The following is a 13,398-nucleotide window of genomic DNA, read 5'->3' on the forward strand; positions in this document are numbered from 1 at the left end:
ACTGTAAGGCCAGCATCCTACCAGCCCTGCGAGTGTGGGTTGACAGTCTCCAGTCAAAATGGCCGAGATTCACAGTGGGGTGGGATCCTTATCAGTTTCCAAAGTGTCGGGTCTGGCTGTGGTTCACAAACCCGACACCAATCAGCGGGCCAGCCAATTAAGATCGTTAAGATTCAAAATTAATTTTTTCAAGTTTTTCAGCAGCTTCCCATTGCTTGGGCTTCACATCCGGTAAGTGCGTCAGGTTCTCAATGACTCTCCATTGCTTTGACTAGTTGACAGCTGCAGAAGTGGTATAATAGCTACCATTTCACAGCTGTTCACGTTCCAATTTCAGAGGCTCAAGCATTCAGGACTTTTATGCTGCATACAGTTTGGAAGTGTCAACAGTGAACTCTCTATTCACTGTCACCTCATTGGAGCAACCTCTCTCACCATTGACAGATCAATTCTGTCATCTCAATTTTAGCTGAAATCTATTCCAGCAGCATCGGTTCTCTTGAGAAAATTTCACCTTGGTCCTCAGAATTCCACCACGATCAGCCCAAACATCACTTAACACACCAGCATCACCAACAACACTAAACTTATCCATAATCTCCTCATGCTGCACAGGACACTAGGCATCAGCACCCAACCATCTTGCTGCCCAGGATGCCAGGGATGGCCGCCACATTTACTTCACTAGATGCTGCACACCTTGGCTGCCACATGATGCGCCAGGTTGGTACCATCCCACACCAGTACCATAAAGCATCCCTGCAATTACCAAGCCATCCCTTTCACATTCATCACCATTGCAGGTGGTACCCGTATGTCTCACCATTCACTACAACTCACTAAGCCACTTCCAAAGGTTCACACAAATCTGTCCTCGAATGAAAAGTATTAAAAATAAAGATTTCAATGTTTGACAACACATTAGCAGAAACTCTACATGAACATTGGCTAAAAGACCCAAGTGCCTACCCTTGTGTGTTGTTAGTTGGACAAGGATGAGGGTGAGTGTGAGGTGTGGCTAGTGAGATAGGGATGTGATAATGTAGATACAGACAGAGGGATGGGTGATGGTGCAAGGTAAATTGATGTGCAGGAGTATGGTAGGGAAGGCAGAGTGATGAGGATGTGATGAGTAGCACAGCAGGATGAAGTTGAGTGTGGCTTTGCTGTAACGTTTCGTGATCTACTGAGATCATTGAAAGGTTTGCACATGGGGAGGTCCCTTCCGCCCATTGGAAGGAAAGAGAACCTCCCTGCGTGCTGTACCTCCCTCCATAAGCATATAGTGAGAGCCTGGGCACAGCCATGCACCTTTGTGCCATGCTCGTCAGTGTTTGCAGCATCTCAATGTTGCAGAACACTGACAGCACAACTGCCAAAATCAATGTGGCCATGGTCCCTTTAAGGAAACCGGCTGATGACGCGTCATCAAATTACATCATCAGACCCGCTTCCTTCAATTGGCCGGGAACCTCGCAGGGCCGGCTTAGCAAGCCCCATAAATGGAAGATTCTTCATACAGTGCGGGCTGGAACGAAGTGCGACCCGTCACATGTCCCGGTCTCGCCACGGTTGGCGAGATCACGTCCTAAGTGTTTGATCTGAATTGGCGAGAGGTGCTGAATTGAGAAGGCTCCTCCAGAGGGTGGAAGACATGGTAAATTAGAGTTCGCACCAATTCTGCAACTCTTGTTTACTTTCTCACAGCGAATAACAGAATTGCATTGACAGCGGGGCGGGTTCAGAGCAGGATCCTGCCTCGCTGTCAATCTCGGCCATTTTGACAGTGCATTGGCAGAAACCACAGATCGTTTTTGTTATCACCCTCCTGAGGAACAATATATGGTGTAAATGACCTAAAGTGAGAGAAAAAATAAAAATACTTAGACCAAAATAATTTTATTTGGTATGTTCCTATATAAGAATACGGGTACATTTCTCTTAAATGGCAATTACTTTTCCAATTTAAAAAAAATGCTGAATAAGGTATAGAGTTTGTGAAAGTCCAAATACAACAGAGTCTCTTAACATGTTTGATAGTCCCTCCTAGATCCTAGGATATGCAGAAACTTTGGTTAATACTATTATGCCGTGTAACATGTTACACCCTTGTTCAAAAATGGGTGTGAGGATAAACCCAGCATCTACAGGCTGGACAGTTTAACCTCGATATTGGGGAAGCTTTTAGAAATGATAATCAGGGACAAAGTTAACAGTCACTTGGACAAGCGTAGATTAATTATGGAAAGCCAACATGGATTTGTTAAAGGCAAATCATGTTTAACTAACTTGACTGGAGTTTTTTGATGAGTTAACAGAGAGGGTTGATGAGAGCAATGTGGTTGACGTGGTGAACATGGACTTCCAAAAGGCGTTTGATAAAGTGCCACATAATAGGCTTGCCAGCAAAGTTGAACACCATGGAATAAAGGGGACAGTGGCAGCATGGAAACGAAATTGGCTAAATGACAGAACACACAGTCGTGGTGAACGGATGATTTTCAGACTGGAGGAAGGTATACAGTGGTGTTCCCCAGGGGTTGGTACTAGGACCACTGCTTTTCTTGATATATATTAATGACTTGGACTTGGGTGTACAGGGCACAATTTCAAAATTTGCAGATGACACAAAACTTGGAAGTAGAGTGAACAATGAGGAGGATAATGATGGACTTGAAGAAGACATATAGAAGGCTGGTGAAATGGGCAAACATGTGGCAGATGAAATTTAACACAGAAAAGTGTGAAGTGATACATTTTGGTAGGAAGAACGATAACGGCAATATATATTAAAGGGTACAATTCTAAACTGGGTGCATGAACAGCAAGACCTGGGGGTATATGTGCACAAATCGTTGAAGGTGGCAAGGCAGGTTGAGAAAGCGCTTAAAAAAGCATACGGTATCCTAGTCTTCAAAATTAGAGGCATAGAATACAAAGGCAAGGAAGTAATGATGAACCTTTAGAAAACACTGGTTTATTGTGTCCAATTCTGGGCACCGCACTTTAGGAAGGATGTGAAGGTCTTGGAGAGGATGCAGAAAGATTTACGAGAATGATTCCAGGCTGAGTGACTTCATTTACGTGGATAGACTAGAGAAGCTGGTGTTGTTCACCTTGGAGCAGAGAAGGTTGAATGGCGATTTGATAGAGGTGTTCAAAATCATGAGGGGACCGACAGAGTAAATAATGAGAGACTGTTCCCATTGAAGGAAGGGTCGAGAACCAGAGGACACAGATTTAAGGTGATTGGCAGAAGAACCAAAGGCAACATGAGGGGAAACTTTTTTACGCAATGGTTAGTATCTGGAATGCATGGCCTGAAAGGGAGCTGGAGGTAGACTCAATCATGTCTTTCAAAAGGGAATTGGATAAGTACCTGAAGGAAAAAAATTGCAAAGCTACGGGGAAAGGGCGGGGGAGTAGGACTAGCTGAAGTGCTCTTGTAGAGAACTGGCACAGGCTCGAGGAGCCGAATGGCCCCCTTCTGTGCTGTAACCATTCTATGATTCTATGTAACGGGTTCACCCAACAGCAAAAAAAATGAACTGAAAATTCTGCTGATCATATTCCTGTTATTTCTAATGTTACTGTAACTTTTAATGATGTTACAACAATGCACTATATCAGCCAGAGTGTGCTGAACCTGCGACCACGGAAGGGTTCTGTGCAAATTAGATGACAAACCATTGTTGACAACGATTACATCAAGAATGTGACTTTTTACCCAGTGAATTGTTATGTGTGCAGTATGTTTATTTGGCTTTAGTCTTGTATCATTATTTGTTGCTATTTACATTTGCAAACTTTTTTCTGTTTGTAAAATCCAGAAATAGAATAAAAAGTAATTAATTTGATGCACGTGTGCGGAACACTCTGTTAATGAGTATTCCCAGTTGAATTACATGTATCTACATGGAGAGTTTTCAAACCTGTAATCCTCTAAGTATCCAGCTGTGGTAACACAAGCTCTAACCCTACCATGATGATCTGACTATTGCGAAGCTCCCATTTTGAATATTTTTTTTACATCCTGTTAATTGATAAAAATTCCTGCTGTGTTGTTGCATCTGGTTTATTATAATTTAATTCAGGGCATCCTTTAATTGTGAAACTGTTCTGCTTAAAAGAACATTGTTGTCCTCCTGAAAGCATTTTCCCACTACTCAGAAATACATGGCCCAATTACATCATTTACAACATGACTGTGCTGTTGACATGGTAAGATTCAATAGGGTTACAAAACACCATCTTGCCATTTGTATATGATACTGATAAATCATTGACCAAAATGATTCTTGCTTCTCTGGTTTATTTCCATGCCTGTAATAAAGACCAACTCCTTTAATACAAAATATTAAGAGAGTAGTGCCAACAGAAGTATGTTTGTGCCAGTGAAAGAGTTGTCCCCTTTTTACATATTACAGAATATGAAAATCAGAATTGAGCAACATTATAGTTGCCGAGGGTAATTCTGATCAGCATTATTTAAGAAATCATAAGATAATTTTTTTATTTTTCATTTGCTGTATATTCAGTAATGAAGTACGATATTCTTTTTAAAGGCTGCACAGAAAGATATAGAGAAGCGACGGCTACTACTGAACAGCATTACTGAGACGGGCGAGAGTCTGAAGACCATGTTAGGAAAAAGTGACAGTGTTGTGGATGACAAACTTAGTCTGTTGAACTGTAACTGGATAGCAGTCACGTCACGGGCTGAAGAATGGCTCAACCTTCTACTGGTGAGTAGGTTTGAACATCATATTGTTGCATGTCTGCAGAATGTAATGTATTGCCACATTGTGGTACTAGGCATTGGAGCAGCACGAACAGTGTCAGAGTGATGGAATGGAATGCAGATTAGTTCACTCTACTTCACCAAGTTTCACCCTGGATGCTGAAGGAGGTACTTGAGTGGAGGTCAGGGGTATCTCCATAGTGGTGGAGGAAAGGGGTGGGGGAGGAGAGGAATTAAGAGGAGATTCGTCTGTATGTAACTTTTGGGTGGTATTGGAAGGGACCTATTATCTATTTTTAAAAGGTTTTTTGAATGTTCTCAATTACATTTGTAGTTTCTATTAAAGAAATGTCTTGGTTATTTTAAATTAGAGAATTTTCTAAATATATTGGGGATAATTTTTCTTTAACCACTCGGATGGTAAATTGGTGTGGCGGTTTGCCGCATGTTATACAAAGTGCCGGAATTTAATTTCCATTGAAATGAGTGAAAATGAGAATTGGGTGGTTTCTGTAATGCGCGGGTGACCAATCTCGCTGGTGTAGCATCCAAGACAAAATGACCCCCATTGTATCTACTACTATCCTAATAGGGGAATAATTACAGCAACTAAGAGTTTGACTTGAGCAGTGTTAGATATTCTAACAATTACTCATTAGATTAAATAATTACAGAGCTTACATAGAACCCAGAATGTGATCCCAAAACAATGTGCAAAGATTGCAGAATTCCCTGCAATAAAAACTGATTTCAATTTACTGAATCACCAGTGGCCCTGATCATGACCCATATTCTACATTTATTCCAGCAATGTACATTAAGCTTGCACTTAAAAATTACCCATCCATTCACACCCTGTATTATTCAGATAAAGCCTGACTGGAGATTCATCAAGTCAGTGGTTTTATTGACCTGATTTTACAGCTGAGGCACCTCTCTCAATGGTAGCCACATTGCTGGAATTCCTCCTTGCAGCATTTAACATTACAATATGGTGTCTACCTGACTTCGCCTGAGGTTAATCACAGAACTCCATCTGCGCTAATTATATAATATACAACTGTGTTAGAAGACACTTGGTGAGAACTCCCCTTGCACAGCTTGTTGAGCTTTCTTTTAGCTAGTTCCTGTGAAGCAAAATGCATTTGGAGAATGAAGTGGTGCCTCAACAAATGTTCCTGTTGGGCAAACTTTCCCTTAAATAAGGCATCCATTAATTGGCATGCAATGTTTAACCAGAATTGAATGAACCAAATGGTTCATGGGGAATGAATCCTGGCCTACACAAATTGGTCAAGGGGGAAAGAAATATGGACTTTATTTGGATGTGATAATTTGACCAGAAAATATGGAACCAGAACCTACGAAGGGGGTAATAAGTCAGTTAAAACTACCAACTATTTATTTACAAGAGAGTACAAATTGTAAAATATCTTAAAAACAGAGAATGCTTGAAATCTCAGCGGGGCAGACAGCATCTGTGGAGAGAAAAACAAAGAGAAGAAAGAAGAAAAAACATAAGATGAGTGGCGGGGGTGGGGGGGGGGGGAGCCAAAGATGGCCAGAGGTTATGCTCTGAAATTGTTGAACTTGATGTTGAGTGTAGAAGTCTATAAAGTACCTAAACGAAAGATGAGGTGCTGTACTTCGACTTTGAGTTGAGCTTCATTGGAACAGTGGAGGAATCCGAGGATGGAGGTATCAGTGTAGGAGTGGAGTGGAGAATAAAAGTCACAGGCGACTGGAAGCTCAGGGTCACACTTATGGACTGAACGGAGGTGTTCAGCAAAGCGGTCACCCAATCCTTTTCTTCTTTCTTCTCTTTTTTTCCCTCTTTGTCTCTAATGGCAGCTGGTCATTACTCCGCCATTCACACCCTATTCAGATTAATCTTTTTCTAACTTCTGCCATTGCCATTTCAATTCAGCCCATCAACTCTTTTGTCTCTCTAATCTCTCCTGCCTTCCACCCTCTCACAGACCTTCCCTTTTGTTCTTTCTTCCCCTCCCCCTTTCTGTGCTTAAGAATATGCTCTTTTTGATCATTCGGCAGTTCTGACGAAAGGTATTTAGTACTTGTGCATTCTCAGTGTGAAGCCACATTCTAGGAATGCAGGCAAAATACGCAATGCCATGCTGTTGTACTGGTATCTCTGATCCATGTTCTCTGAGTGCAGCTCTCTGCCATATCTGCTCATGTCTGACCCAGGAGTCATCCATATCATAGGCTGTGTGTGAGCAGTGTCTCAAAAACTCTATTTTTCTGTACTTGTTGATGTACTAGCATATTATTTCTGCTGCTGTGAACTAATGGAAATGACAGTGCAATAATATCCCAATTTGGGTAGGTGATGCTATCTTTTGAAGGACATGTTAATATTTGCAGGGGGTCCCAAACACACATGAGTTTGAAAACCATTCATGTAGATTATCAGCAGACTTTGTGGCGGCAGATTGTCCTGTCTTATTAAAATCTCTCCTCCACAGGTTTCCCAGTGCCACACACTGTTCTACGTTTGAAAGGGAAGATAGCAAGATCCTAGACCTCTGACAAAGCCACTGATTATCTGTTTCCTAGTTGTTGATAAGCAAACTTGTTACCTCTGGTCTTCAGTCAGTGCATCATCCTCTCAACATGGCAGAAGTCCTGTGTAGAGGATTCCTTTTGAAGCCTCTGTGTTATCAAGCTATTGCACAGCATATTGGAATGTCAGCAGGTGTCACCCTAATGCATGATTTTCAAGTGATTGATAGATATTACTTTAAAAGTTATTTGCAGCAGGTCCACCAGACTCCTGGGCCAGACATGAGCAGATATGGCAGAGAGCTGCACTCTGAGAACATGGATCAGAGATACCAGTAGAACAGCATGGCAATGCTTATCTTGCCTGCATTCCTGGAATGTGGCTTCACACTGAGAATGCACAAGTACTAAATACATGAGCTTTATTCCTTTGGCATTTCCGAGTTTGTATTTGACACTCAACCTGTCCTTTAGAAAATCATCTAGATCTAGGATGCTGCCCAGTATTTTGTGAATGTCATGGATGTCAAACTCCATCCAGCTGCTACTTTATTTGCAGCAGGGAAGGGGTCAGGATGTCGATTACTTTGAGGGCTCCAATGAGGCTCCAAGATTTGGAAGAGGAAGAGAGCAAGCAAAGCTGCTGTAAATATGTTTCACATGTTATGTAACCACCTGTCCTTACCCCAGGCCATGTCTAAGGTGACCTGTCTGAGGCATCAAGCAATGGATTTAGCAATTTCTTTGTGAAAAGCAAGTGGCAGCTTGATGAGGCACAGACTTCCTTTCCTGGTAGCAGTTTTTCCAGAGTGCAGAGTATGATGGCCATCTGACCAGCTGATTCCTGCTCTTCTTGTGCCACCACACTCTCTGCCCCTTTTCAACCAATGCACATTTACATCCTCGACTCCCTACCTCATGGCATGATTTTCTCCAGACAGACCCTCACTGAGACCTACACAGTCCTTAGCAAGCAGGAACAAATCCTCATTTTTTTGGATTGATTTTTAAGTTCTGAGCAAGGCTGAATATAACAGTTCTAATGGGTGGAAAGTCTGTTACTGCATTTTACCAGTTTGCACGCCTGTTTACTCAACTTTTTCTTTCAAGTTAACATCCGGAGGAAATCATAGGCAGGCCCTCGAAATCGAGGAAGACTTGTTTCCATCCTAAAGGCCCAAGCTTGCCCCCTCTGTTAGAACGAGGTGCGCCAACTTTGTAATACAGAAAGGGCGCCGATTCTTCCCTCCGTATTCTCCCCGTTGGTTCCAGGCCTGTGGCCTGTGGCGCAGCACATCGGAACGCATGGTGGGCGGAGCTACAGCCCTGCGCCGAAAAGAGTGCCGGCAGCTGCGCGCATGCACAGTGGAGTCTGCGCGCGTGCGTAGTAGCTCCTGGCCCTCCCAGCGCGTCCTGGCTTCGGGCAACCCTATCCCTGGCCGAAGGGACGACGAGATGTTCGTCGCCGCTATCCCAGGCCGACTGGCCTGCCGCACAGGCCGGCCGCTGCCTTCCTGCGCTGAGAACTACAAGGGACAGGTTGGTGGGGGAAGAGTTTTGATCCGGGGCGGGGGGTGGGTAGAAAAGAATCTTCAAAGATATTCCAGTACTTTAATATCTAGCTATCTTTAGTAAAAATATACTCAGTTTAATCGGGCTGATAGCACCTACACCCTGTCCAGTCTCGTTGCTTGGGATTTAAAAAAAAACTAGCATTCCTATCATAACACTGTCATTTGGAAGCTACCTGCGCTGATCTCTTAACTTACCACAGTGCCCACTTACTCTGGCCTAATTTAGTTTGAAGTAAATTTTAGCTGGCTAAATGTGCTTAAATGGCCAAAACAGTCATAAGTACCTGAAAAAAAACTGAACTTAAAAAAAAACCTAATTAACTCACTTACACTGGAGCAACTTAAATGGGGAGAATTGCGATTTTTAAGTTACTCCAAAAAAATCCAGTTGCTCCAAAAAAAATGGAGCAACTCCTGGGGAAATTTGGGCCCTAAAAGTGAGTTCACAGGTGACTGTACAGTCCAATACAGGAATTACAGTCTCTGTCACAGGTGGGACAGACAATGCTTGAAGGAAAGGGTGGGTGGGGAGTCTGGTTTGCCGCACACTCCTTCCGCTGCCTGTTGGTTTCGGCAACGAGATCGAGGTGCTCAGCGCCCTACCGGATGCTCTTCCTCCACTTTAGATGGTCTTGGGCTGGGGATTCCCAGGTGCCGGTGGGGATGTCAAAGGAGGCTTTGAGTGTGTCCTTGAAGCATTTCCTCTGGCCACCTGGGGCTCGCTTGCCATGTAGGAGTTCCGAGTAGAGCGCTTGCTTTGGGAGTCTCATATCGGGCATTCGGACGATGTGGCCTGCCCAATGGAGCTGGTCGAGTGTGGTCAGTGCTTCGATGCGGGGATGTTGGCCTGAGCAACAACACTGACATTGGTGTGTTTATCCTCCCGGTGGATTTGCAGGATTGTGCATCATCATCATAGGCAGTCCCTCGAAATCGAGGAAGACTTGCTTCCACTCCTAAAGTTGGTGGTTGAACACAAGAGCCACAGACCCTGTCACAGGTGGGACAGATATTCGTCGGGGGAAGGGGGGCGGGGATGGCACTGATTTACCACATGCTCCTTCCGCTGCCTGCGCCTGATCTCTTCATGCTCACACCGTTGAGATTCGAACAGCTCAATGCCTTCCTGGATGCACTTTCTCCACCTAGGACGGTCTTTGGCCAGGGTCTCCCAGGCGTCAGTGGTGATGTCGCACTTCACCAGGGAGGCTTTGAGGGTGTCCTTGTATCGTTTCCGCTGCCCACCTTTGGCTCATTTGTCATGGAGGACCTCCGCATATAGCAGTTGTTTCGGGAGTCTCGTGTCTGGTATGCGAACTAAGTGGCCTGCCCAACGAAGCTGATGTAACATGGTCAGTGCTTCAATGTTGGGGGTGTTAGCCTGGATGAGGACACTGATGTTGGTGCATCTGTCCTCCCAGGGGATTTTCAGGATCTTGCGGAGACATTGTTGGTGATATATCTCCAGCGACTTGATGTGTCTTCTGTAAGTCGTCCATGTCTCTGACCCATATAGGAAGGCGGGAATTACTACAGCCCTGTAGACCATGAGCTTGGTGGTAGGTTTGAGGGCTTGGTCTTCGAACACTCTTTTCCTCAGGCGGCCGAAGGCTGCACTGGTGCACTGGAGGCAATGTTGAATCTTCGCATCAATGTCTGCCTTTGTTGACAAGAGGCTCCCGGGGTATGGGAAATAGTCCACGTTGTCAAGGGCCGCGCCGTGGCAGAGGCAGAGCTGGTGGTACTTCTCCATCACTTTGAGGTGTCTACTGTCCACTAGCCTTTGACAAAAAAATGGAATTGCTGTAATCCCTTGATTATTGTCCATTCATTTGTCAGTTGATGGTACAGTCCTATAAATATCTTTTCAGCATACTTGTACAAGCAGAAATTATTGGCCAAAAGTTAAATTAAGCTTAGGGCCATCAGCTATTCGGAGTATTGGAAGCCAGACAAATGGAAGCATGCTGTGTGTAAAGGCCTTGATGTGTGGTGTAATAACCTATTGCTGAATTCCCTGTGGAGGAATTATCATTGCATCTCATTAACAGTCATGCTTTGTAAAATATGTAACCCATCTAATTATTTTTACTCACTTAAAAATGATTGAAGTTTTCAATAATTGATCTTGAATCTATTCTATCTTTGTGCTAATTGATCCTGAAGATTGTAACTGAAGTTCTTTGCAGACCCCAAAATAATGTTGTGATGATAGATGTGATATTTTAATAAGGGGGCTGATGTTCATTTAAAATGTAAATTCTAAGATGGCACAACAAGAGTGGCATATCAGAGAATCAGTGTTCTATGCCAAAGAGGAGAAGAATGCAGATTCAGACTCATAATTCCCACATGGCAGCTCTCCAATCTCGTGAGTGACTGGTGCAGAGCAGACATCCTGTACTACCCATTAGAAAATCAGTCACCAACCAAGGCTACTGATTTGTGATTTACACTACAAAATAGATGGAACTGCTGGGTATGATCCCCTAAACATCAGTAAACATCGCAGAAGGCCATACAATTAGAATAAAATGAAACTGGTTATCGTAAACCAGTGGAACTAGTTACAAACATGAGATTGCAATCCTCAAAATACTGGTAAAAATCCCAGTATCCCATGTAATAAAGAGACAACCTGCCTGCAGGTCGCCGTATATCTATGGCTGCCCACTCTGTTGGCCACTCTGGTGCACTTTCTGAGTAGCTGACTCAAAAACAGCTTTGGCAGAAGTCTGGGAGCAGCTCTAGTGCCCATAAATTTAGCCAAGAGTTGCATGTGGTTTGTGGAGAACTATAGAGGTAACAGGAAAAAATAAATTAAATGTTGAGCATTATACAGTTTTCTTTTTAAATCGCCATCCAAAAAGACCTTATTTATATATAATTTTAACACAGGAATACCAGAAACAAATGGAAAACTTTGACCAGAATGTTGCTCACATCACAACCTGGATGTATCGTGCTGAAATTTTATTGGATGAATCTGAGAAACAGAAAGTGGGACAGAAAGAGGAAGTTGTGAAGGTAATAAACAATAACTTCAGGGTTTTAAATTATGTATTATTGTAATATTGATCTTTTCTAACCAAGCCATTAAATATCTTCCCATTCATAGTTAGAATTTGAATTCTGATTGTAAATATGAACAGAGATTTAATTCTAATAACATTTCAGCTGTAAATCATGCTACTTACAACAATAACAAAAACAGAAAATGTTGGAAATACTCAGCAGGTCAGGCTGTGGAGAGAGAAACAGAGCTAGTGTTTCAGGTGGATCATCCTTCGTCACTATTTGCAACACCTGCACATGTAAAGCTGACTGAATTCACATCAAGTTACAAAAGATTGGCTCCGATGACACATTCCCACGAATTCTTTATTACATTATTTCACAATAAATATTGGTTTGCATTGCCCTCCATTCTCAGAAACAGACACACTGGAGTAATTCGTGCTGAAGGCAGGAAACCTCGGGGCTGAAATTGCCCCTCCCGATAAGGCCTCTGGCCGCCTGACTCAAGACGGACTGGCCAACGTTCGCGGTAGTGCCCGCAGTGGTTTTTGCTGCAATGTGAAGATCTGCCCCGTTCCCCTCACTTCCGTCCCACACCCCCACTTCCGCCCTGCTCCTGCAGATGCATCCTTAATGGCATTATCAGCGCGCGCACCGCAGTGGCTCCGCCCAGAAGGTAAATTCAGGTCAAAAAGTCGTCCGGCTGCCTGTCGGTGCCCCTAACAGTTTTTTGGTTCGGTACACAATGCTGGTTCAAGACCGCCAGCTGCCTTTAAAGGCGTGTTGCATGCAGCACTATTCTTTTTGCTGAGAATTTTTCGGACTTTTCACAAGTTTGCTAGTTGCCTTGTTCAGAGCGGGATTGAATGCTAGTGGACTGGGTCTTCAATCCTGAAAACACAGAGGCCTCATTGTGGAGAACATAAGAACATAAGAATTAGGAACAGGAGTAGGCCATCTAGCCCCTCGAGCCTGCTCCGCCATTCAACAAGATCATGGCTGATCTGGCCGTGGACTCAGCTCCACTTTACCCGCCCGCTCCCCGTAACCCTTAATTCTCTTATTGGTTAAAAATCTATCTATCTGTGATTTGAATACATTCAATGAGCTAGCCTCAACTGCTTCCTTGGGCAGAGAATTCCACATAGCTTCATCCGTCAAGTGACAGATGCTCTCTATAAGAGAAGGAGGGACTACATTTCCTTCCCGATAAGCAGGGAGAAGCAGTTGGAGCGGCAGACCGGATTCGTGTGAATTGCGGGCTTCCCCCAGGGTTCAGGGCGCCATAGACTGCACCCACGTCGCATTGAGAGCGGCACAGAACAATCCTGAGATGTTCAGAAACCGCAAGGGATTCCACTCCGTCAACATGTAGCTGGTGTGCGACCACCACTGCAAGATCATGGCAATGGATGCCCGGTATCCTGGCAACAGCCACAATACCTTCATCATGTGCCAGATAGGTGTGCCCGGTGTGTTTGCTGATCCAAACCAAGATTGTGGCTGGCTCCTTGGAGACCAGGGCTATCCACTGTGCACTTT

At 43.9% G+C, this 13,398-nt stretch overlaps 1 protein-coding gene across 12 annotated transcripts in view; it reads left to right on the forward strand.

Annotated features, from left to right (window-relative positions):
• The window catches only part of dmd (dystrophin), a 2,299,423-nt gene that overhangs the window by 1,186,860 nt on the left and 1,099,165 nt on the right, over positions 1-13,398 (forward strand). For all 12 annotated transcript variants that reach the window (XM_070893344.1, XM_070893337.1, XM_070893339.1 and 9 more), the window contains 2 exons: positions 4,566-4,745; positions 11,737-11,865. In XM_070893344.1, coding sequence (XP_070749445.1) covers positions 4,566-4,745; positions 11,737-11,865 — 309 coding nt within the window. The remainder of the gene's footprint in view (positions 1-4,565; positions 4,746-11,736; positions 11,866-13,398) is intronic.

This window comes from Pristiophorus japonicus, chromosome 11 (genome assembly GCF_044704955.1).
Source record: "Pristiophorus japonicus isolate sPriJap1 chromosome 11, sPriJap1.hap1, whole genome shotgun sequence".
Taxonomy (NCBI): domain Eukaryota; kingdom Metazoa; phylum Chordata; class Chondrichthyes; family Pristiophoridae; genus Pristiophorus; species Pristiophorus japonicus.